The 24535-nt window shown below is 65.9% G+C and overlaps 2 protein-coding genes across 2 annotated transcripts; one reads left to right on the forward strand and one right to left on the reverse strand.

The window, feature by feature from the left end:
• Positions 1–926: 926 nt before the first annotated feature.
• Positions 927–10415, reverse strand: ZNF335 (zinc finger protein 335). The gene is given in 29 exon segments (XM_032198454.1): positions 927–1759; positions 2171–2252; positions 2440–2505; positions 2684–2767; positions 2964–3046; positions 3140–3217; positions 3220–3255; positions 3791–3930; positions 4279–4421; positions 4507–4575; positions 4577–4888; positions 4968–5106; positions 5218–5498; positions 5633–5727; positions 5812–5920; positions 6012–6241; positions 6364–6524; positions 6642–6718; positions 6800–6916; positions 7117–7135; positions 7341–7453; positions 7534–7711; positions 7832–8075; positions 8186–8344; positions 8427–8561; positions 8696–9016; positions 9302–9379; positions 9758–10031; positions 10215–10415. Coding segments are annotated over 29 exon segments (4143 nt in total). The 3' UTR covers positions 927–1640.
• A 9817-nt stretch (positions 10416–20232) lies between these two features.
• Positions 20233–24233, forward strand: MMP9 (matrix metallopeptidase 9). Its single transcript, XM_032198584.1, has 13 exons — positions 20233–20376; positions 20601–20839; positions 21159–21307; positions 21547–21675; positions 21766–21939; positions 22016–22189; positions 22301–22474; positions 22619–22774; positions 22890–23112; positions 23240–23379; positions 23477–23627; positions 23720–23823; positions 24124–24233. The coding sequence occupies exons 1-13, from the start codon at positions 20233–20235 to the stop codon at positions 24231–24233; spliced, it is 2067 nt and encodes a 688-aa protein (XP_032054475.1).
• The last annotated feature ends 302 nt before the right edge of the window (positions 24234–24535 follow it).

Consider the following 24535-nt stretch of genomic DNA (forward strand, 5'->3'; position numbering starts at 1 on the left):
CGCTGCCGCCACAGCCCCGTAACCTTGTCCCCACGGGACTCCGCCAGCCCTGATCAGCACAGCGGCGCTGCGGATCCGCTTTATTAGATAATGGGGCTGTAATCTAGGAAAGCGCCTGTGGATTGCTGCGGTGTTAACCCTGCGCGGCACAGCTGGACGGGGAGGGATGTGGCTGCCCCCAGACACAGCTGGCGGGCACGGCCAGGCCCCGACCGAGCAACAGCGCTCACAGGTACGGCCGCAGGGGGATGCGAGCACGGCCGGACACAGCCCGGCTGGGACAGGGCAGGGCCGTGGCGGGGCACTGCCAGCCCGCGGGCTGCTGGCCACCAAGAGCCTGGCTGCACGGCTCAGCAGGAGGGACAGCACGCAGCGCCGGGGGACAAGCAGGGAGCAGCGCCGCTGGCAGGGGCAGCAGAGCCCAGGCACTGCAGGGGCTGGGTGTAGTGGGAGCCCCGGTGCTGGGCCAGCAGCCCCCTTCACAGCCCAGCTCTGCCGTCCCTTGCACAGTGGGCACAGGGCTCAGGCAGTGCAGCTCCTGCTGAAGTTGGGTGGTTCCAGGCCTTTTTCCCCTCTGCAGATAATCAGTTTAATGCAAAAGCATAGAACTAAAACTCTGAGATTAGCTGTTATAATCACATGTAAATACTTCCAGACAATCCGCTCAGGGAGGGGCAGCGTTTGTAGTTTGGGACAGAGTTACACGGGATTTAGGCTGTTTACCACTCGATTAATTTCATGACTACAGCCCCGAGCCCACCCTGGTACCAGCTGCCCAGCTCACTTCCCAGGAGTCAAGGTCACTGCGGTGGGGAGAAGTGATAGCACGGGGCTGCGTCAGGCAGGACCCGGCCCCAGAGCAGCACCAAGGCCGCTGCCTCCCCCCCGGCCAAGGCAGGCTCAGACCCCAAGGCAGCACAGACACGGGTTCCAATCCCTTTTTATTCATAAGCATATTCAAAGCTCAAGAACATGAGAATCGAACCCCTCCCGTAACCACCTACAAACCAACTCTGCAGCAGAGTCCATCCCTCTTCAGAAGAAAAATAGAACATATTCCACCCCTGCCTCTTCCTATTTCGGGTTCCTCCAGTCCAAAGCCCTACTGCCGCCTGCCTGCAGGCCGGAGGAGCCAAAGGAGGGAAGGCTGCCCTCGCGCCAGGACCCCACGGCCAAGGCTGCCGAGGGGGAGCACCGGGCTGAGGCCGAACACGCCTCACGTCTCGCACCGTACCGTGTGGCTGTGCTCGGCCCCACAGCTCTCCCGGGATCCGTGTGTCCAGGCAGACGCTGATTTGAGTCTGGCTCACACAGACATGATTCAGGGAAAGGGATTTCAGACCATCAAGTGCAACAGGCAAAGAGACCGGCTACCCAGGAGCGCTGCCCCTGCTCAGCCCGTCCCGGTGCCGTGGCTGCAGCAGTCTCTGCTCGAGACAGCTCCCCTGGGCCAGGGACAATGCGCAGGACCCCGGCTGCACGCAGCAGAGTGGCTGCACACCCTTGCTGGCGTGCACTCAGGCACGTCCCTCGTAGCCCCAAAGCGATAAGGCAACTGCTGGCTGGAGAGGCTCCTGCCTGGTGCCGCTGTCCTGCTCAGCACGGCTGTCCCTGAGCGTCGGCCAGGCCTGTCCCCAGCGTTAATCTGCCAGCGTGATGACATCGTAGTGGATTCCCTGCTGCAGCTGCTGAATCTGCTCGGCTGTGGCCTCCGCGGTGAACACGCCCTGCGCCTGGGCCATGGCAGCATCAGCCACTGCTGCAGAGGAGAGGGGGTCAGCGGCTCCTCGCCCTGTGCCCGAGGGCAGGGCAGGGCAGGGCAGTGCCCGGGGGCCCCTCCACGCTCACCCCCTGCCTGCAGGGAAGGGGCACACACACAAGCCGCACCACCCAGCGCAGCACCCTGCCCCCACAGCAAGGGGGCTGGTATCAGCAAAGGCCTCCCCTCAGAAACCAACACCAGGGGCTTCCCAGAACTACAGGGACACAGGCAGCAGGACGGCAACCCAACCCAGCCAACCCCATCCCAGGGCACAGGGGCCCTGCCAGCTACAGCGAGAGAGCAGCCTCAGGCATCCCCAGCCCCCTGCAGGACTGGCACCCTGGGAACATGGGGAAGAGAGGAGGGCAAGAGCGAAGCCAGAGGTTGTCCCTGGGATCCTGGTCCTACCTGAGACTGCCGAATGTGCAGCTGCTTCCAGCTGAGCCTGGGTGACAAGCTGCTGCTCAGGTGAGACAGGCATGTACTGGATCTGCAGGGAGGAGAGAAGACAGAGGAGAGTCCGGGACTGCACAGCGTCCCTCCTGGAGTGCTGCCCTGGCCACAGCTGCTGCAGCACACCACTAACCCTGCACCTTCTATTTCATATCCTTCCCTCTGCAGCTGCGTGCTCAGAGCCCATCTCACTGCACCCCATCAGCTCCAGCAACCTGCCTTACCTGTGGCTCCTGGAGGAACTGGCTGCCTTGTTCATACTGTATGTGGGTGATCTGACCATCCTGTACCTGAGGATGAGAGCTGCAGTAAGGCTGGGTTGGGGATAGCAGGCTTCCCTGCCTCCCAGGGCTGTGACTTGAACAGAGCAAGGCACAGAGAGAGGAGGAGGAGGAGGCCCAGCCTTGTGCATGGGTCCCTCACCAGCCTCATGCACTGTGCCAAGGGAGCAGCCAGCCTGAAGCTTACCTGGATGTGATGTCCCTCTGGGACAACGACGTACTCGTGGGGAAGCAAGTGCTGTACACCATCCTGGGCAATGATGTATTGAACCTGCAAGCACAGGGGTTCAGAACCAAACAGGTCACCACTGCCCACTGCACGCATCACAACAGGGCCGGTTCTTCTCTGGCTTCCGTGCCTTTCCCCCCCCCCCCCTCCCCAGGTCTCTCTGCTGTTGCTGTCCCTGCTGCAGCTGCGTGGAACGTCTCGGTTCCGTGTGCTCTGGGACTCGTGCAGCCGCCCTCACCTGGTTGTCAGACGTCACTAAGTGCTGCACTGTCTGGCCGTCAGCGGTTGTGATCTCCTGGATGTAGGTCGCCTCCTCCTGTCAGGCAGTGAGCCCAGCCTCAGTGCGGGCCGGCCCCCTGCCAGGAGGGAGCCCGACAGCACACGGGCAGCGGCCGGGCAGCGCGGGGCGGTGAGGCCACGACTCACCTGGCTCGTGATGCTCTGCTCCTGAGCCACGATGATGTGCTCCTGCCCCAGAGCCTGCTGCAGCCGCTCAGGAGCCAGCACCGCCTGGCCCGACTGCAGAGCCGCTGGAACGGGGAGAAAGCTGGTGGGACACTGCTGGCCCCTGCGAGTGCCCAGCCCAAGGAGGACAGCACAGGCCCTCGGCTCTGCTCACTGAGGGCAGAGGCCAAATGAAACTCTCCCAACGTGAAGGAACCTAGAAGCCACCATGGGTAAAACCCAGACCTCCACCCCAGCCTGTAAGCTCCACTTCCCATCCCAGCTGTGAGCTGTTCACAGCACCGCTCACTGCTACCTGCACGTACTCAGCCCTTCAGAACCACGTGCAGCAAACACCGGGCCCCTCGGTCGGCAGCAGGCAGTGCCTGTGCAGGACTGCTCCCAGCACTGAGCCCCTGCAGCTGACCAGAGCACACTGACACTGCCCTTGCCTCTGCACGCACCGGGTCCTGCTGCCACTGGCAACCCTAACCTTCAGCAGGAACCTGTCCTGGACCAGTTCCAGCCCCGCAGAGCCCACAGGCTGGGTGAAGCACCACGCAGGGCTCTGGCTGCAGGAAACCTGCAGGTCACCCTGGTCAGGGCACGGACACATCTTACTCTGCAGGGTGGCCAGCGTGTCCTCATCACTGTTGAGTATGATGGTCTGCTGGGCAGCAGCCGCAGGTGCCCCCGGCCTCTTCCCCTCCGAGCTGTGCAAACGCTGCATGTGGAACTTGAGGTGCCCGTTACGGTTGAACCTACAGAGAAAGGGAAGCGAGGTGGAGTTTGTCACAGGCAGTGCAGGACCTCTGTGCTGAGAAGAACCTGCCTACAGGTACCACAAACACGTCCAAGGAAATGGCCTGTCCCAGATCCTAAAGCTTTTCCATTGGCCCCCAAGTACCGAACCCCCCTATGCAGAAGCTCCTTGGAGACTAAACCAGGACCATCTGCAGCAGGATCCCAAAGGGCCGAGCCTCCTCAAACAGGATGTTGGGGGTAAGGTCAGTGCAGCCATCTCTTTGCTAATATCCCACCCATCTCCTCTCAAACCTCAGCTCTACTGGATCTCTAGAAGCAGCAACAGCCCAGCAGCATTCACCCACCTCTGCCCACAAATCTGGCAGCTAAAGGGCTTCTCGTTGGTGTGCGTTAGCATGTGTCTGCGCAGGTCTTTCTTGTTCTTGGAGGCAAAGCTGCAGTGGGTGCACTTATGTGGCCGGAGGCTGGCATGCTGGACCATGTGGCTCTGGGGGCAGAGAGAGAAGAGCACGGTCAGGCCCCGGCTCCTCCACACCGCCTGTTCCCAGGGCTGCTCCACCCCGGGTACCTACCCGGACCTCCGGCCAGAGGGCTGCAGTGAACGGACAGTCGGGACACTTGAAGGTGCTGGGCCCAATGTGGGCTCTCTTGTGACTCTCCATTTCTGCTCTCCCTGTGAACATGGCTGTGCAAATCTTGCATGAAAACTTTTTGGCTGTGGAAATCTTGCACGAGAGCTTCTTGGCTGTAGAAACCTTGCACGAGAGCTTCTTGGCCATGCCTTGGAGCGCAGGCCACTTGACCTTTGGGGATGAGCCTTCCTGCCCTTCGGAGGTCGGGGATAAAGCTGAGTCCTTCTGGAGCTGCCTGGTGACACACTGCACCAGGGGCCACTTGACGCTGGCTGCCTGTGCCTCCTGGCCCTCTGCTGGCAAGGGAAAGGCAGCATCTCCGCTGAGAGGCTACGAAAGAAACACCAGTCACACCCGCTCATGCTGCTGCCCAAAGTGGAGAGAAAGCCCCCCCTCCTCACCTCCATGTGATGGAGCTGGCTCCCTGAGACACCGGGTGACATGATGTAGTGATTGTTATGGTCCTTCAGAGCCTCTGTCATCACAGCTTCGCTCACCACAACTGCACGGGACGTCTCTGCAGGGCTCTCCTCCTCACCGCTGGCAGAGGACAGGGTCAGAGCGGGTCTGCCTCAGCCCCCTCCCCACTTGAGGTCTCCTCATTCGAGGTCAGAGGTGCCTCTGTCTCCCCGCTCCTCCCGTAGAGCTGACCTGTACAGCGTGCCTGGAGCCTGGATCTCCTCACTAATGGGCGTGATGATGCTGTACTCTGTCGTCCCACCAAAGGGGATAGTGATCTGCTGCAGCTCTGAGCCACCCAGGGTCGCCTCCTCATAAGCCTCCTGCACCAACGTCTCCCCAGGCTCTGCCATGTGCAGCGTCACCAACTTCTGCTGCTGCTCAGAGGAATCCAGCTCTGCCCCTTCCTCCTGTGCCTGTGGCTCACAGGTGGTCTGCACCTCTCCTGAGTCATCTGGCTTCACTACTGCCACCTGCGGGGGAGGACAGCAAGTCAATCTCAGGAATACAAGGCTCTGCACGATGCTCCTCTGAAGGGCAGCGGAGCTGGGCACTGCAGACTGTGGTGTGCTCTGCAGCAGGCACGGCCTCCCTCAGCCCCCCTCACCTGCAGCGAGCCGGTGGCCAGCTCTCGCTGAGTGCTCATGTTCAGCAGAAGATCCAGGGCAGTCTGTGTGGCAAGTTCTGCCGATCCAGCCACGCCTGGCAGGTCAGAAACAAGAGTCAGGGTCAGGCACAGCGCTCACCCACCTCCTCCTCATCCCCACCCCTTCCCTAGGAGCTCACCTTGTTCATAGATGATGGTGGCTCCCTCCAGGGAATCCTGTGAAAGGATGGGCGGCTCTGCTCCAGGCACAGCCTGGACCGCCTGGTAGGTGATGGGGCCAAGAGGGACCTGCAAGAGAGAGAGAGAGAGCAGAGCGCTGCAGCACGGCCGGGACAGGCGAGCCCCAGGGAGGGAGCCAGGGCACGGCAGAGGCACTCACCGGCGGACTGGCCTCAGGCTCAGCCGGGGCCTGCACCTGGCTGTGCTGCTGCTTCAGCTCCTCGATCTGCTGCAGGGTGAAGAAGGGGCGACGGCGGCAGGGTGGCTCCTCAGGGTGCCTCTGAGCCCACTCCTCAAAGGAGTCAGCGTGGCGGCAGTGCACGTGGAGGCGCAGGTTCTTCTTGTGCTTGGTGGTGAAGTGACAGAACTCACAGGCAAATGGCTTCCCTCCTGTGGGAGGCAGGGCTCAGGTGGGGTCCCCACGGGACAGCAGGACAGCAGGCACACTCCCAGCCACACGCTGGAGAAGCAGGGCTGGAGGAGGGCAGGGGGCAGGGGGCAGCTTTTCTCACCCGTGTGCTTGACGGCCATGTGAGAGACCAAGAAGTCCTCCCGGAAGGTGGAGTACTTGCAGAAGCTGCATTTGTAGGGCTTGTCGTTCATGTGCGACAGCTGGTGGTTCAGCAGCACTTTTTTGTCCTCACAGACGTAGTCACAGAACTCACACTTGAACCTGCCAGGACAGCACCGTCTGTCCCACAGGCAGCAGGGCCCTCCTGCCCACCCCGAGACGGGGAGCCCGGGGCGCTGGCTCTACCAGGGCCCGCAGCAACTGGGGCCAGGCTCCTACCTGCGGTTCGCGATGGCCTGGATGTGTGTCAGCAGGTGCATCTTGAAGGTGTAGCGCTTCTTAAAGGACTTCCCGCACTGCGGTGGAAGAAAGCAAAGCAGCGTCCACCTCCTGCCCAGCCCCACTCGCTGCCAGCCCCCCCAGGCCCACCCTCTCACCTTGTCACACATGTGTGGCTTCTCCGTGCTGTGCGTCTTCATGTGCTGCGTGAGCCTCTTCTGCATGGGGTAGATGCGGTTGCACACGGGACACGGGAAGGAGTTCAGCTTTGGGGGCTGAGGGAGAGCACAAAGATGAGCTCATGGGGGCCAAGGGGGGGTCATCGATTTCCTTGCCCCTCTCCCCACCACAGGACCTGGGCTGCCTTTCCTCGGCTGATCCAGAAACACTGCCTTCACCAAGGCACCCAGAGTTTGTGGAAGACCCAGACATGCCTCTTCCCACATAACAGTGCCAACGGGGAACTCAAACTCACCGGATCAGCTCTCTTTTTCCTGAAAAAGAAAGAAGAAAATCCCCCCATCAACCAGATCCCGAATCTGAGCTCCCTTGTACCTTCCACACCAGAAGTACCAATTTTGGAAAGGGGCAGAGGTGAGGGGAAAGGGCAGCCGTGGCTGCACCCCCAGGGCAGGAGCAGCAATACTAGAACCCTTCAGCCAGGCTGCCAGGTGCTCTTTAGGGCTTTGCTTCACTTACCTGTCCCGACTGTGCACTGTGGAGTGTCGGATGACGTCCTTCTTGTACACGCTGGTGTAATTGCACTCCTCACACTTGTAGGGCTTGCTGCCTACGTGGTTGAACATGTGCTCCTGCAAGAAGCAGGGAGGGTGCCGTGAGACCCGTGTCTACGAGCCGCCCTCTGCGGGCATGGGAACAGGACAGTGCTCACCTTGAGGGAGGACCAGCGTCGGGAGCGGTAGCTGCACTGAAGACACTTGAAGAGCTGCGGGTTGTTGGCCTCGTGTGAGTTGACGTGGAAACGCAGATCTTCGTGCGTGAGGAAACGGGAGCCACAGATTCGGCAAAGGTAGGGCCTCATTAAGGGCTTGGGTGACTTGTAGTAGTACCTGCGAACACGGGGCTGGGATCAGAGCTGTGGTGGCAAGCGAGGGCTGGACCGGCCCTGGGCACAGGCCAGAGGGCCCAGCACTGGCTCGGCACACACCCCTCACCTGCGCCCCATGTACTTGCGGTATTTCTTGCCCAGGAAGCGTCGGGAGGGCCGGCCTCGCCTCCTGGGGACGACGTCTGCCTCCTCGGGGCCAGTGTTGGAGGAAGGGTCCTTGTTCTCCGAGTCAGACTGGCTGATGCTGGGCTCTGCTAGGCTCTCGCTGGTCCCGTTCTCCAGGCCAGAGGAACTGGCTGCTTCCGAATTCTGCAGCTCGCAGCCGGGTGTGCTTTGGGACGTCACTAAGGGCTCCACCTCCTCTCCTACTCAACAGGACACAGCAAAACTGTCACACACCGGCTCCGTGGGCTCCCAGCAGCTTCCACGCCACCCTCTGCTCTGACCCACCAAGGGGCTGCTGCCTCCCGCTCACCTTCAGGCACGTCCTGGGACGCGTCCTCCAGGCGAGGAAACTTGCGGGGTCTCCCCGGGCGCCGCCGCGGCCTCTCCTCGCTGGAGGTGGGAACGGTGCGGCTGTACTTGGGCTGTCGGCTGCGGGGCTCATCCTCAGCTGGGTTATAGTCACTGTCCTCTGGAAGCAGGTGGCCCCACACATCAGAGAGAGATGAGGGGAAAAGCTAAGCTATATAAGAAATGGCGAGAACGAGTCCTACCTTCGGGGTCATCAATAGCTCCAGCATCCATGATGTCATCTTCCTCTTCTTCCTCTGGGACCTCCTCCTCCGCAGTCTTTGGAGCAGAACCTCCCTTTCGTGGACGTCCTTTCTTCAAAGCCAAAGCTGAACCCACTGCCACAGAGAACAGGAGAAGTCTCTACCTGATTGAGTAACAGCACGGGTCTCTGCACTTCTATTCCTCCTCTTTAATTCCTTCCCTGAGATCATTTTCCCTCGGTCCTTACGAGCGGCAGCACTACACACACCTGGCTGGAAGTGCCGCTCCTTCATGTGGTTGATCAGCGTTTTCTTGGAGACACTCTTGTACTGACACATCTTGCACTTGAACTGCTGCACCACCACCACCTCCATCATCTCTTCCAGCGTCTCCATGTCTGGCTGGTCCAGCTCCTCGCCGCCGTCTGCCTCTCGGACCTGGTCTGGCTGCATGCGCAGCTCCAGCGCTTCCGACGGCTCCGAGGGGCCCGGCTGGTCAAGGCACGTGGAGGTCGGACCGTCGGCCACAGCTTCGATTGCCAAGCTGCTGGCCAGAGCAGAGGTGGCCATCTGGGAAACCATGGGGGCACCTGCAACACCAGAACCAGCTCAGCCGAGGAGCAGATCGTGAGCTCAGCAACAAGCTGCTAACAGTCAGCACATCCTTGGTGCCTGTATGGAGGCTGTGTCCTCTCCAGGCCCCAGCCCTGCCCCGCATCCCGCTGGGAGTGTCCCCCAGCAGCACATGCTTTCTCAAAAAATACCCCATGGTTTGTTATTTTTTTTTTCTCCATTACTGTGAACCCACTGCCAAAATGGGAACAGGCTCAGAGGCAGAGAAATCCACCACTGGAATACCCCAGGTGCACCCTTACCATCGTCAGGCCCTTGCAGAATGAGGTACTGGGTCGTCTCTGCTCCACCATCCTCGGCACTGGTCACGGCTATGCAGCCTGGGGGTGGAAAGGAGAGGAAGGGATGAAAGGACGGCAGCTGCTGGCTGTGGGGCTGCAGAGCTGACACGGCAGGCATCGCTCCCGAGTTCAGACAGGAGTGGGAACAGCGCAGGGAGGTCAGCCAGAGGCAACGCTGCCACCCAGCCAGGAGCAACTCAGAAACCTGCCAGCTGCTGAGGCGAGGCGAGGTAAGGGACCCTCACTGAATGATGTGCGTACACACACGTTTCCCCTCACCTCCCACGTCTGTTTTCCCAAGGTCTGGCACAGCAGCAGCTCTTCTCACCCTCCCAGCCCCATGGCCCCAACCCGCCTGCGCGCGGGGACAGCTGACAGAACTGCCGCCAGCGCGAGCAGCTGGGAGCACGCACTCACTCTGGATGATGTCAGGCCCAATTGTGGACTCGATGATTTTGTCTATGGCAGAACCCAGGTCCGAGGAGGTGGACGCGGTGGAGTCCGACACCATCGTGGCCCCATCAGTGATGACGCTGGAATGGACCAGGACCTGCGGGGACTCTGACACCATGATGGACTGGCTCACAGTGGAGACACTGGAGACCAAGGTGGACTGGGCAATGGAGGATGAATCCGGCAGGTAAATCCGGGGAATCGCATCTGTGCTGGAGCTGCTCTCAGACACCTCTTCCTGGGCAACGACAACAGCGAGGCCACAAGAGATCAGCTGAGAGACCTCTGCTGGGGGGCACAGCCCCGGGACGGCCTCGGGGCAGCTCCTGTCGAGTCCCCGAGCCCCGGAGCTGCCGGGCAGAGCCCCCCCCGCCCAGCCAGGCGGGCACCCACCCCCTCCCCGCCCGCCCCCGCCGCCTACCAGGGCCCCGCCGCTGCTGTCCGAGCTCTGCCCCACTCCGGAGTCGTCGGCCCGGGACAGGAGCCCGGGGGCGGCGGCGGCGTCGCTGCTGTCCGCGGACACGGCCTCCGAGCTGCCGACGCCCAGCCCGCTCTCGGACGGCTCCTCCCGGGCCGCCCGCGGGGCCGCGTCGCTGCTGCTCGGCACCTCGCGCTGCTCCATGCCCGCCGCGCCTAGGCCCGACCTGCCCGGGGCACGGCACCGTCAGCCCCCGGGCCCCGGCCCCGACCCGGCCCCGGCCCCGGGACCCCGCCACGGCCCGGCCCGGAGCGGGGGGGGCCGGGGGGCACCGGGGGGGTCCCGGGGATGCCCCAGGGGTACCGGGGGGGGTCCCGTTCCCCGCGCCCCCGCCCCCTCCGCGCCCCGCGGCCCCGCCGCCATCTTCCCTCCCCCCCCCCCCGCCGCCTCCGCGCGCGCGCACACGGCGGGGCGGCCCCGGGGCGCCGGGCGCCAGGCCCCGGGCGGGGGAGGGGCCGTGCGTGGGGGGTGCGCGGCCCGTCCCGCTCCCGGCGCCGCCGCGGGGCCGCCCCGCCGCCCGCCCGCGCGCTCACCCGGCCCCAGCCGCCGCCGCCGCCGCGGGGCCGCCCCCGCCGGGCCCGGCATCGCGCCGGCCGCCATCCCCCGGCCTCGCCGCGCCGCGGCCCGAGCCGGGACTACTTACCGCCCCGCCCACACGCCCCACGCTCGCCGCCGCGGCCCCGCGCCCCTCGGCTCAGCCCGGCCCCGGCCCCGGCCCCGGCTCCGGCCCCGGCCGCCGCCTCCCGGCCCCGCGCGGCGCCGCCCGGCGGCCCGGGGTGGGGGGGGCGCGGCGGGGACTACTTCGTGCGCGGAGGGGGCGCGGAGGCGGCGCGCGGTGATGGGGCCGTGCGCGGTGACGTCACGAAGCGGCGCCCGGGCCCTGAGCGGCGGCGTCGCGCCGGGTGGCGCCCGTCACGTGACGCGGGGCGGAAGCGGCGGCGCCGGGAGCGGGACCGGGCCTGAGGCGGCGGCAACGGGAACGGGACCGGGAACGGGAACGGGGACGGGGACGGGACCGGGGCGCTCGCACAGGACGGGCCGGGCCGGGCCGAGCCCGCTCGGCGGTGTTGTCCCCGTGGAACCCCCCCCCGGTCCCTGTGCCCGTCCCGGTGCCGCCCCCGCCCCGTGCCCACGCTGCCCCGGGGCCCTCTGCTCGGTGTGGGCCTGGCCCGGCCGCCCCCCGCTCCCCGCCGCCGCCACGGGGCCCTCAACGGAGCCCGCGGGCAGCGCCTCGCGCTCGGGGACGGGTTCACACATCGCAGGGCCCTGCTGCAAGGGTCGCCCCTGTGTGTTTTGTTTAAATTTAACTTATTTTTAATTTTAATTTTATTTTATTTTACTTTATTTTATTTTACTTTATTTTATTTTACTTTATTTTATTTTATTTTACTTTATTTTACTTTACTTTATTATTTCCCCGTGGCACAGCCCTGGTTTGCCCGCTCTGCCCTGCACTGTGCCTGTGCCGCCCCATCCCCGTGTCTCACCGGGCCGTGGGCTCTGTGCTCAGCCCCCGGTGCCGCTGGCTCCGTGTCCCCTCAGGCAGCCAGCACCTGGCTGCCGGCACGAGGCTGGCGGTGGCCGTGTGCCAGCCGCAGCAGGACGGGCAGTGCCTCATCTGGCACGGTGTGAGCAGCCAGCCTGCCCTGCCAGCACCCCCATGGGCAGCTGTCGGGTGTGTGGTGTGCGGGGTCAGCGCGCTGCGCCGACCGCCTGTGACGCCTCTGGCCCGGGACGAGGAGGGCCCGGGGTCTGTCCCGTCCCTGAGCCCCTTGCTCCTGTCCAGGTGTGGGGCAGCGCGGGTCCCCCAGCACGGTGCCGCCTGCCCGGGGTGCTGGGTGCTGGTAGAGGAGCCGCCGCTGTGCCATCAGCCTGGCGCGCCTCTACGTCTTCCGGCTCTTTTTCAAGCTAATTAAATACATCCTTGAAAGGTTTATGCCCTCATCTGTCACTGGGCGACAGCGTCGCTGACATTCATCCCCGGGCTGGAGCGAGCGGTGAGATAAGGAGCTGGCTGCACAACGCTGCTGCGGCCGCGCTGCCTGGGAGCAGGGTGCCAAGTCCCTGCGTGCAGCATGGGGCTGAGGTGGCCACCGTGCCAGAAGCTGAGCGAGACCAGGAGATGTTTGGGTTTTTAATTTCTCTGTAAAGCAGCCCTGCAAAGCTCTGCAGTTGCTGTGGGGGAAGTGGCTTCCAGCACGAGGAGCCGAGAGGATGCGGGGCAGGGGGTGCTGTGCCCGCTGAGCTCTCCAGGAGGAGCCCGGTGCCGTGTTTGTGCCTGCAGGTGCAGGGCAGCCCCGCGCGTCCCTTGGGCACAGCTCCACGCTTCTGCCCAAAGGCGTGGGCTGCAGGGATCCCCGCAAAAGTGGCCTCCCAGGTGGGGAAATCGGGCTGGATTTCTGTCCGACCAGCTGCCTCCTCTCTCTTTCCTCAGCTCATTTTTGAGACAGGAGGGGGGATTTTCCTGGTGGGTGATGGCTCCAGGGCAGGAAGAGAGTGGCAAAGCAGCCTGAGCCCTGGGAGCCTTCAGGGTTAGTGTGGGCTGTCCTGCTGCAGGCTGCACGGATGGAAGGTGGCTTAAAGCTGCGCTGTTGCACAAAGATGCCCGTGTCTGCTGTCATGGAGCATTGTACCAGTGAGAGCTTTGCTGGGATGGATGGTCTGGCTATTTTTAAAAACGCTGCATGCCCCCGAGGAAGGGTGAGCGGGGCGTTTCCAAACGAGGCACAGCTTAACTCCTGCGTGCTGCTCTGAAAGCGCAGCTCCTCTCCTGTAATGCTCTGCTGCCGTAGCTCCTGTGCCTGAATTCATCTGAGGGCTAAAGAAAACGCGTCACAGCAAAGAAGCTTCGGGAATGCAGGAACGGGTGCGGCTGCACGCGTGTGCCCGAGCCCCGGCTGGGGAGCGCCAGGTTGGAGGCCCCCTGGGAGCTGTGTGGGGTAACGGGGCCGTGTTACCCCATGGGCTCAGCGGGACGTGGGGCTGATTCCACGGGCTGGCCGTGAGCTGCCCCCAGCCTGCCCCGGGACGTGGGAGCTTCCCTGGCTCCGCGCCGCCCGGCTCGGACGAGGCTCCTGGCAGGAGCTGCAGCCAGGCAGGGAAGCTCTGTGCTGCTCCAGTCCCACCAGTGCTCCCACTAACAGCCCCGGGCCGCGCGGCCGTGCCCTGTCCCCGGGCAGGGTTTGCTGTGCTGGCCAGCACCGCGGCTTTGCAGCGCGACCACAACAGCTTCTCGGTGACCGAGTCGCTCGGGTCAGTGTCCCAGAATAGAGGCGGCTTCTGCTGAGCGCTGCGCCCAGGGCAGCGCCTTCCCAGCCTCCTGCAACCCGAGCCTCCCGGCTTCCACCGGCAGTGATTTTGTAGTCAGTGCTGTTCCTCTTGTGTTCCTTTTTCCTTCTAAAGAAAACATCGCGAGCAATGTTTGTGTAGCTGTAGGGCATGAATCCACATCAACCGGGCTCGTATTTATATCCCACCTGCGGAGGGCAGTTGCATCAGCACATTTTGCAAAACGTTGAGCAAAACAGCCCTTGCAGCAGGAAATGGGTTTTTCTTCACACCGGATTGCTTCACCGCTCGGCTCCTTCCCAGCAGCAGCACAGCACACCTGGGGCTGCCCCGGGACGGCTGTGCCTGGGGGGGGCAGCTCAGCCTCCCCCCAGCACGGTTCTGCCCCAGGCTCCACGTTCCCTACGGTGCCCCGGGCTTGCTGGGGCCAGCAGGGCCGTGGCTGAGCGAGCCGGGTAGGGGGAGCCGCCGGTCCCGGGGCTGGGGGAGCTGACCAAAGCCCCGGCACGAGGCCGCCTCTGTCCTGTTGGGGTGCGCTCCATGGGGCAGCTCTGACCCCGCCAGGCCAGGAGCTGCCGCACAGGGCGCAGCGTGGCTCTGCTGGTGTCCTCCCCATTGCTGCTCTGCTCGTGGCCGTGGTGCCCTGCGGTGTGCTCTGTGCCCCGGGCCGGCCCGGCGCTGCCCCTTGGGTTTGGTTTTGTGTCCGAGCTGGTTCGGAGATGCTGCTCCTGCGGGGCTTCGGCACCGTTGACGGCCGGTCTGGGTGTGCTGGGAGCTGCTGGGAGGCAAACGGCCGCACGCTGCAGCCCTGCCCGGCCCCTCCGCACGGGCCAGAGCTGCTGCTGCTGCTGCTGTTGTTTTCTTTCCCTTCTGGAGCGATCCTGTGGCTTCCTTCCCAGAACCTGAGACCTCGGAGCCACGGTCCAAGGCCGCCGGATCCCACCCTCTCCTCTGCTGCTGATTCATCACTGCTGGTTAGTTAAAAAAGAGGCAATCAGCAAATTACTGAAATATAAGTAAAATAAACAAGGTGGGCAGGAGACATGTGTGTGTTGCTGGGCCCCGGCGCTGCCTCGCTGCCCCCAGCTCCGCTCAGCCCGTCTGCGGGGGGCTTTGCCGTGCCCCACAGCTCCCCGCCCGGACCTGGGCACTGGGCAGCCCGGTGCTGGGCCCCCCCAGCTGCTCCCCCTCTCCCAGCCGTGGCGGGGCCTGGTCCCGGGGCTGTGGCAGAGGTCGTGGAGCAGCTCGGGTCCGCTCGGTGCCTGTGGCCAGGGCCCTGCAGGGCTCCGCAGCCCCCGGCCCCTCTGCCCCTGTGCCGCGGTGGCTGTCCTCCGCCCGCCCCCTCCGCGCTCCCGTCTGCACCAGAGGTTGTGAAAGGCTCCAAGGGTCTCGCGGGCAGCCCCCGGCAGCTCCCCAGCCGCAGGCCCGGCCGTTCCCTGCGCTCCTGGGTGTTGTCCATATGCCTGTGCCGACAGCCGAGCTGGTCGGAGGTAATTTGGCAGCAGCCGTTGGAACAGTTGTCAAATGTTTTACTGAAATCCGGGCATGTTGCATCTACCACTTTTCCTTCTGTCTCTTGTAGTTTACAATTAAATACAGCCAGCTCTGCCCATGTTTCACCTTCCATAAACCCCCGCTTCTCATCCCTGGAGCCGTTCCGTCGCTGCCAGCCGGCGTTCCTCGCGCCGCATCGTTCCTGTGGCGCGGGCTGAGGCAGGCAGGTCCCCGTCATTGTCACAATTGCTGCCCGGCCCTTTTTAGAAAGCAGCTGCTGTGCCCGTCTCACCGCCAGGAACAAAGCCTGCCACCCGCGCTGATGGGGGCGGTGCCGGGGGGGTGCTCCTGCTGGGTGCTGCGCCCCGGGGGCCCCAGGCTGCAGCCCCCTCGGCCCGTCCCGCCGCAGGAGGAGCTGCTGCGGGGGCTCGGGGCAGAGCGTGGCCGGTGCCCGCGGGTGCGCAGCTTCTGCCTGCCCAGGGGGCAGCTCCCAGCCCTGCGGGGGCTCGTTCTGCCCACGGCTCTCGGCTCTGGTACCACCGCATTCCCCCACGGCAGTTTTGGTGTCCTGGGGGTGGCAGCGGGGCTGCTGGCTGTCCGTGGGCGCCCCTCCCAGTGCCACCACGGGTGACAGATCTCTGCGCTGCCCCGCACAGCCTGCCCCCCCCTCACGCCATCCCAAACCGACCCCGTGCTTTGCGCTTGGGACGGGCAGGGAGGTTTTGGTAAAGTAAAAAAAGCTCCTCAAAGCCAATGGCAAAAGCTGAAATGGAACGAGGTGCAGGAGATGGGAACTGCATTTACAGCAAAGCAGTGGAGTGATGTCCCTGAAGCTGGCAGGAGCTGCACGGTGTTGGGAGCTCCTGAGCCCTCTGCTGTGGCCCCAGCCCTGCCCGGAGCTGCCGGACTTCCCTGCGGGTCTCTGGCTCAGGTCCCCAGCAGACGGGACAGTCGGGGCCGTTCTTCCTCCGGCTTGAACACAAACCCCACGGCAAGGCCTCTGCTGGAGGCTGCCTCCTTTGGTCAAAGCCTCCCTGGATTCCCCACCGCGGGCTCCCCAGCAGGCAGGAGCACGGCTGCCTCCGCCCCCAGAGCTGGGGACTGCGGGGGTTCCCCCACACCATGACCGTGCCCCACGGGGTGTGCAGGGCACGGGGCCGGCTGTGGCAGGGGAGCAGGCAGCGAGTGCAGCAGCACGCGAGGGTTTTGCTCCAGGACCCTCTGGGACACCGACAGAGGCAGAGGGGGGGTTCCCAGGGCAGGCGCTGCGGGCAGGGGGATGTCCCAGCCGGGAGGCTGCACCACGGGGCCACCTGCAGCCCGGGTGGCAGCTCGGGGAATCCGTCATGCGCGGCAGGATGGGTGCTGCCGAGCGGTGACGACACGGACGCGCTGGTTTCAGTGCCCCTGGGGTGGCAGCGAGCCGCTGGCTGACACAGCCTGCGTCACCCCGGCACCGCACAGCACCGGGAGCAGCACTGGGAGCAGCGCTGGGAGCAGCCACCCCACACCCCGGGGAGGGAGCTTGGGGGGGGCACGGCTCCTGCCCAGGCCAAAGGGCAAAGAATTCACCAGAGGCCGGTGCTGGGGTGGGAGCTCCCCGGGTGAGAGGAGGGATGGGTGGGAGGGGGCCCTGCTGTGTCCCGAGCAGGGGCACCCACGGAGCACCGGGGGTGTGCGGGCTGCAGATGCACCGTGCCCGGGGAGCCGGGGGGGGAACACGCGGCAGCCCCAGCACGATCTGCAAGGAAGGGTCCTGGGCCCAGCTGGAGGATGTGCTGCAGCCCACGCGGGGCCGGCGTCGGACGGCAGATACGGGAAGCGTGTGCAGGAATGTTGTTTCTGTCTGGAGATGCTGAATGAGGGGCAGCGGGGCTTCCAGCTGCTGACGCAGAGCTGCTCTGCTCCGCATGCCCTCGCTCTCGCGCCAAGCGCCGTGCCCGGCAGCTGCCCTGCACGCAGCGCTGCCGCTGGCCGGGACGGTGCGAGCCGCGGTGCTCCCCCCGGCCCGGCGCGGTCACAAGATGCTGACTCCTCTGCCTCCTCCTGTGCCAGTTCCCCTCGCTGTCGCGCCGCTCCGCCGTGCTCCTGCCCCGCTGCCCACGTGCCAGGAGCGAGTCTGACGCCGCCGACACGCAGGACCTGGCCCTTGCTGCCCCGTCCCCGTCACTGCCCCTCCCGGGCCGGTTTCCCAAGGCAGGGGTCTCCCTGTGGCACCCGCCTGGGGTAGGGGGTGTCCATGAGTAAGGGCGTGTGGAGGGGCTGTGGCTGCCTCTTCCTTCCCCTTTTGATGGCGGCGGTGGTGACAGACAGCCTCGTGGCTCGGGCAGCCGGCTGGGGCAGGGGACAGCTGCTCGGGGTTTTCCGTGTCGCTCGTCCTTATGAGGGCTCTGGGTGTGGAGGGTGCCACTGCCACGACATGGGCCGGACACGTTTCCTGGGTGCTCCCGGGGTCCCTCGGCAGAGAGATCCTTCCCCACCAGCATCCCCCCAGCCCCCTGCTGCGCTGACCGGGCTCACCACCACCTCCTCCTCCTTGCCCATCAGCAGTGGTGGTGGCCCCAGCCTGCCCCGGCGTCCCTCCACGTGTGCCCGTGCAGGCCCTGTGCCACCTGCCCCAGCTCCCTGAGCCGCCCCGCACAGGCTCAGGGCTGTCTGCAGGGCTGTGCATGGCCCTGTGGAGTTCCCCTGCCCAGCTCCCGGTCTCCTGGTGCTCCAAGACACAGGGGTTTTCCTTCCTCTTCTCCCCACAGAGCTCCAGAGAGTCACCAGAAAATCCCCAGGAAGGAGCTGGTATCGGGGCTGTGAGTCAGTGGGAGCGGCCAGGGCAGGGGCAGAGCTGCAGCTGCCCACCCCGCAGCCCCCAGCCCAAGGATGCCCAGTGCCGCCCCGGGGCACCCCCCAGACCTCTGGGTCAGGCCGGGCTGCTCAGTGCCCAGAACCTGGACCCGGGCCCCTCCTGCCATCGCCTGCTCCGTGCCCCTGCTCTGCCCCGAGCCGGCGCTGCCCTGCTCCGACAGCCACGGCACAGCTCAGCCTGCCGAGGGGCCGTGCCGGCGGTGCCATGGCACTGCGCCCGGGCTGGGAGAGCTGCGGCTCCTGCGTGCGGCAGAAACACGGGATGGGAATAACCTGGGAAAGGCCCGGGGATCTGCCACGGCCCCAGGGGACCAGGCTGGGATCCCTGCAGCTGCACCAGGGCGTCTGTGTTGGCGTGCCCCTGTCTGGTCTGTCCTGGGATGCCTCCCCCCGGCAGGGAGCTGGGTGCTGAGCCCGGCAGCCCAGGAGAGGGGAGGGCGCGGAGCGGTGCCTGCCTGGCCAGGGGGAGCGGGACCCCACAGAGCAGGGCGAGGGGCGGCGGGACAGACCCCGCAGGGGGGCACCTGGCTGCAGGACCCCTGGCTGCCTGTGCCGGGGGGGGGGCTGCAGCAGGGGCACCGTGGCTGAGCGTGTGTCACGCCGGGATGCGGCAGGGGGCTGCCCTGTGGAGCAACTTCCTCGCCCTGTCACTGGGCGTTGCTGTTGCAGGGCTGCAGGATGGAGTGAGGCAACCTGGCGGTTTCTCAGCACCACTTCCGCAGGATGGGGACGGCCGTTCCCCCCGTGCCTGGTGCTCGGCTGTGCCCGGGGAGCCCCCAATGTTTCCAAGGTTCCAGCAGTGCTGAGCACCCGCAGCTCGGCTGCACGCAGCTGGGTTGTAAATGGGCTGCGGGACCCCTGGGCTGGGCAGCAGGTGCACGGGGCCCCCTCCATCCATCCCATGGGTGATGCTCCTTGGGGCGAGCCCCTCTTGGGCCCTGGGGCTGCTCTGCTGCAGGAGGGCAGCCACCACTCTGCTCTCTCCATGCCCAGCCTTGCTGAGCTCCAGCATCACTCGCTGCCCTCTGGCCAGGCCAGGAGTGCTTTCTCCAGCTCAGCCAGGTTTGGTACCATGCAGAGGGGAGTGGGCAGCTGTTTGGCTGCATCCCCGGGGTGCTCAGGAGCAGGGATTGCAGGGCACAAGCAGGGATGGGGCTGTCCTCCCACAGCCAACCGAGGGCCCAGCAGGGCAGCCCGGGGCTGTGAGATCCGGGGGGATCCCGTCTGTGCCCTGGGCAGTGTCACCGGGCTGCACCGAGCCGCCCGTCTCCCCAGCTGACGCTGCGCCTTTGTCTCCGCTCTGCCATCTGTTTTCCTCTCACTCCTTGTCCCTGTTTGCTTTCCCCTTCCCCACTCCCGTTCCCACAAGCGTCGGCACTTTGGGAGAAGCAGGAAAACACTGTCCGGCGGCGAGGTTTGTGCTGCCTCGCAGGCGCCGGCTGGGAACCTGAGTCAGCGGCGCCCTGCGGAGCAGTGCCCGGGGGACGCGGCGGGTCCATGCGGGCACCAGGCGCAGCACAGAGCTGGCCGGGCACGAGCCCTGTGCCGGGCTGTCCCCTGTGTCCCCTCCCGTGGGGCTGTGCCAGGTGCCTGCTGGTGAGGGGGGTCTGAAGCACCTGTGGGGTGAAGAACCACGAGGAGCCATCCCGGGGCTGCACTGCCCCGCTGGGGAGACACGGCCATGGTGGGGTGTGTGGGGACAGGGGCTGCGGTCCCCGGGCACCCTGTGGCTCCTGGTGGGGATCAGGCTCATGGGCAGGTGGGCTGCAGGCACTGGGGCTCTGGGCAGGGTTTTCCTGCTGGCTCTGACCCCATGGGTCTGGCTCTGGCACCATCAGCACTTGGCTGGCTGAGCTCAGCACTGGCTGGTGCAGCAGCGTGTCTGTGGGGTCCCCAGCACCCAGCCAGCACCCAGTCTGCAAACTCCTGCTGTCCCAGCTCTGACCACAGCCTTGGGGACCCAGGGCACCGCCCTTTGCAGCCGGACACCCCTCTGCAGGCCATCCTGCGGGCAGCTGGACCAAGCCATACCCCGGCTCAGCCACCCAGCTGCCCGGCCTCGCGCCCATCCTTGCGCCCTGCGTGGTTGCCGGAACCAGCGTGTTTAGTAAACAAGGTGATGAAACGGTTAAAGCAGCAAACGGAGGAGCCTGAGTGTGCGTTTCGTCACCGTGGGAAGGGAGAATGAGTCCTTGGGGCTGAGGGTCTGAGGGTGACTCACTGCCCTCGCCGCAGCATAAATAGGAGCGGGAGCCCGGCGGCTCCCAGCACACGGCAGCAGCACCCGGCACAGCCTCAGCCCTCCTGCCACTGCCGCACCATGGGGCTCGTCCTCCTGGCCCCGCTCGCCCTGGCGCTGCTGGCCCTCTCCTGCCGCGCAGCCCCGCTGCAGCCCAAGCCGCAGGCTGTCGTCACCTTCCCGGGGGAGCTGCTCAGCTCCCTGTCGGACGTGGAGCTGGCGGAGGTGAGGGCAGGGCAGCCCCCGCGGCCCCCTCCCATCGCCCCAGTGCCGGGGATGCTGCCGGGGCCGCAGCACGGAGCCGTGAGCTGAGCTCGGAGGCTGTCCCCTCCCTGGGCCCTGGGGGATGCAGGGGCTCAGGTCTGGGCACCCCAGGAGGGTGTGCAATGCTGGCAGCTGCCCCGGAGCCCCCCCGCCTCGCTGAGCCCCTTGGCCCCTTTTTTCCCCAGAGCTACCTGCTGCGGTTTGGCTACACCACGGAGCAGGAGGTGAGGAGGAGCAGCAAGCAGGTGTCCCTGGCCAAAGCGCTGCGCAAGATGCAGAAGCAGCTGGGGCTGAAGGAGACGGGGGAGCTGGACAGCAGCACCCTGGAGGCCATGCGAGCCCCTCGCTGTGGGGTGCCCGACGTGGGGGGCTTCCTCACCTTTGAGGGGGACCTCAAATGGGATCACATGGACCTCACGTACCGGTGAGTCTCTGCTCCGGGAGATGGGAGCCGCATGGCCACGGGGCAACGGACACGCAGGGGATGGAGAAAGGCTCAAGGGCCCTTCCCGTGCTGCCAGCCAGCTGGGGCTTGGCACAGCGCAGCCAGCAGCATCTGCTCCCTGATGCCCAGGAGAGCATCTGAGCCCGGCCCCAGGGCTGCGGCCAGCTGCCCTGCCTGGCTGCTCAGTGCTGCTCTCCCCCGCGGGGCCGGGGCACGTCCCTGCCGTGTGCCCGGGGCAGGGCCCCTCCTGCCACACCGCCCGGCACCCCGCGGTGCTGAGCCGCAGCCTTCCCCGCAGGGTGATGAACTACTCCCCTGACCTGGACCGTGCTGTGATAGACGACGCCTTCAAGCGAGCTTTCAAGGTGTGGAGTGACGTGACCCCCCTCACCTTCACCCAGATCTACAGCGGCGAGGCAGACATCATGATCATGTTCGGCAGCCAAGGTGACGTCCCGCGGCTGCTGAGGGCAGCGGGGAGCAGGCACAGCCTGGGGAAGGGCCAGAGGGAGCCGTGCCCTGCGCATTGGCCGCGTCCTCCCTTGGTGCCTGTGGGGCTCCCCCAGCCCTGCCCCTGCCACCAGGCACCCACAGGGCTCTGCAGAGCTCCGTGTGTGCGGGGGGCAGCAGGGGGGCCACCAGCAGGCATGCTGGGGGGCTGGTTCTGATGGCACTCGTCCCTGCAGAGCACGGCGATGGGTACCCCTTCGATGGCAAGGACGGGCTCCTGGCCCACGCCTTTCCGCCAGGCAGTGGGATCCAGGGCGATGCCCACTTTGATGACGACGAGTTCTGGACGCTGGGAACTGGCTTAGGTAAGGGCAGGGTCTGCTGGGCCTGAAGGGGCTCGGAGGTGCCCGGCGTGCCCCAGCCCTGTCCCGCTGAGCGCCTCCTCTCCCGGGCAGTGGTGAAGACTCGCTATGGGAACGCCAACGGGGCCAGCTGCCACTTCCCCTTCGTGTTCGAGGGCCGCTCTTATTCCCGGTGCATCACGGAGGGGCGCACGGACGGGATGCCCTGGTGTGCCACCACCGCCAGCTACGATGCCGACAAGACCTACGGCTTCTGCCCCAGCGAACGTGAGTAGTGGTGGCCGGCAGCCCCTGCACAGCCCCGCGGGGCCCGGGGCCAGGCTCACCCCTGCTCACCCCTCAGTGCTCTACACCAACGGTGGCAACAGCGACGGGGCCCCCTGCGTCTTCCCCTTCATCTTCGACGGCACCTCCTACGACACCTGCACCACGGACGGGCGCTCCGATGGCTACCGCTGGTGCGCGACCACCGCCAACTTCGACCAGGACAAGAAATACGGCTTCTGCCCCAACCGAGGTGTGTGCGGGGTGGGGGCGCGGGGGGCCTGTAGGGCTGGCCGGGCCCCAGCTGTGTTGCGGGGCAGGCACCTGAGGGGCCGGGGTCAGCCCCTCTGACTCTGCATTGCAGACACAGCGGTGATCGGCGGCAACTCCCAAGGGGACCCCTGCGTCTTCCCCTTCACCTTCCTGGGGCAGTCCTACAGCTCCTGCACCAGCCAGGGCCGGCAGGACGGGAAGCTCTGGTGTGCCACCACCAGCAACTACGACACTGACAAGAAGTGGGGCTTCTGCCCGGACAGAGGTACCGGCCCGCCTGCCCGTGCCCTCCTGCGCACTGCTCGGCCCCACACCGTGCCTGCTGGTGGCCAAGGGGGCTGCGGGGATCATGGGTCCCCAGACAGCACGTCCTGTTCCCCTGGGCACTGAGCCCGGTGCTTCCCCTCAGGTTACAGCATCTTCCTGGTGGCTGCCCACGAGTTTGGGCACTCACTGGGCATGGACCACTCCAGCGTGCGCGAGGCGCTGATGTACCCCATGTACAGCTACGTGCAGGACTTCCAGCTGCACCCCGACGATGTCCAGGGCATCCAGTACCTCTACGGTGAGCGGCCCTGCGCAGCCAGCACACTGCGGGCAGCCCTGGGGACGTGCTGCTGGGGATGGGGTCCTGCAGCAGATGGGTCCCCGCACCCTCACACCGTCCCCTGCTCCTCCAGGTCGTGGCTCTGGCCCCGAGCCCACCCCCCCACAGCCTCTGCCCACCCAGGAGCCGCAGCCCCTGCCCACCGAGGCTGGCAGTGCCTCCACCACGGAGGAGGAGGAGACGCAGGAGCCCACAGCCGAGCCCAGCCCTGTGGACCCCAGCCGGGATGCCTGCATGGAGAAGAACTTTGATGCCATCACAGAGATCAACGGGGAGCTGCATTTCTTCAAGAACGGGTGAGCAGCAGAGCCCGGCTCCCCCCAGGGCAAACGCCAGGGTGATGGGGGCATTTCTGCCAGGGGCTGGGGGCATAGAGGGCTTTGCCTCGTCGGGGTTATCAGGGCAGCCGGCTTTCCCCACCAGGAAATACTGGACCCGCTCGTCCTTCTGGAAATCGGGCATCCAGGGGGCCTTCTCCACCGCAGACACCTGGCCTGGCCTCCCGGCTGTCATTGACGCCGCCTTCCAGGATGTGCTCACCAAGAGGGTTTTCTTCTTTTCTGGTGAGCGCTGCCCCTGCCTCGGCCCTGCTGCCGCGAGCCTCAGGAGGTGCTGCCCGGGAGCACCGGGGCTGACTGACGCCCCTGCTCCCTGCCACAGGCCGGCAGTTCTGGGTGTTTTCTGGCAAGAGCATGCTGGGCCCCCGCGGGATCGAGAAGCTGGGCATCGGGAAGGAAGCCAGCCGCATCTCGGGGGCCCTGCAGCGGGGACGTGGCAAAGTGCTGCTGTTCAGCGGGGAGAACTACTGGCGGTGAGTGGCTCCCACCGGTGCCACCAGTTCCCTGCGGCAGCTGGCGCGGGCGGCTCACCGCAGCCCTCGTTGTGGCTTTGCTCTCCCCGCAGGCTGGATGTGAAGATCCAGAGGGTGGATAAGGGTTACCCCCGTGCCGTTGACGATGTCTTCACCGGCGTCCCCCTTGATGCGCGCAATGTCTTCCTGTACCAAGGTGAGCAGAGACCCGTCGGGATGGGGGGGCCGTGCTGCCACCCCCTGTGCTGCCCAGAGCCTCCCACAGGCTGGGCTCCCCTCCTCCTCACCTGGGTGCCGGGCAGGGGCTGCATCGCCCCGGGTGCTGGCCCCAGGGCGCCTCGTGGCTGTGGGGAGCGCCTGGGGTCCCTGCAGCAAGGCCCCTTGGCCAGGGGCCGGGTCCCGGTGTGCCCTGTGCCACTCGGGAGGCAGTTAGGACGTGTCCTCGCCCCGGCTGCCTCCCCACTAACCCACCGCCTCTGCCTTCCTCCTCGCCCAGACAAGTACCACTTCTGCCAGGGCAGCTTCTACTGGAGGATGACTCCGCGCTACCAGGTGGACCGCGTGGGCTACGTCAAGTACGACCTCCTGCAGTGCCCCCAGCACTAGGGGCCAGAGCGGCCGCTCCGGGCGCCGTGCTCCCTGCCCAACGCCCCCAGTCCCCGGGCCCCGGCTCGCCCAGCCCGGACCCCTGCGGCCCGGGAGTGCCGGGGGGCGGCCGTGGGGCTGCCCCGGCCGTGCCATAGGGCTCGCAGCCTCCTCGACGGGACGGGGGAAGCGCTCCCGGGCCCCGCGGGGACCCAGCTGGGGAGCGGGACCCGCCGCAGCCGTGCCCGGCGCCCCCGGACCCGCAGTGACTTTGTCTTCGCCTGAGCCAGCAAGGCCGGGCCGGCCGCGCCGGGGGGACACGG

Source organism: Aythya fuligula, chromosome 16 (genome assembly GCF_009819795.1).
Source record: "Aythya fuligula isolate bAytFul2 chromosome 16, bAytFul2.pri, whole genome shotgun sequence".
NCBI lineage: Eukaryota > Metazoa > Chordata > Aves > Anseriformes > Anatidae > Aythya > Aythya fuligula.

What these genes read in the sequence shown, in the direction of transcription:
- MMP9 (XM_032198584.1), top strand. Translation starts at nt 20,233, where the DNA reads ATGGGGCTCGTCCTCCTGGCCCCGCTCGCCCTGGCGCTGCTGGCCCTC. An exon ending in CGGACGTGGAGCTGGCGGAG is followed by an intron (nt 20,377 to 20,600) that starts GTGAGGGCAGGG and finishes TTTTTTCCCCAG; the next exon opens with AGCTACCTGCTGCGGTTTGG. An exon ending in CAATGTCTTCCTGTACCAAG is followed by an intron (nt 23,824 to 24,123) that starts GTGAGCAGAGAC and finishes CTCCTCGCCCAG; the next exon opens with ACAAGTACCACTTCTGCCAG.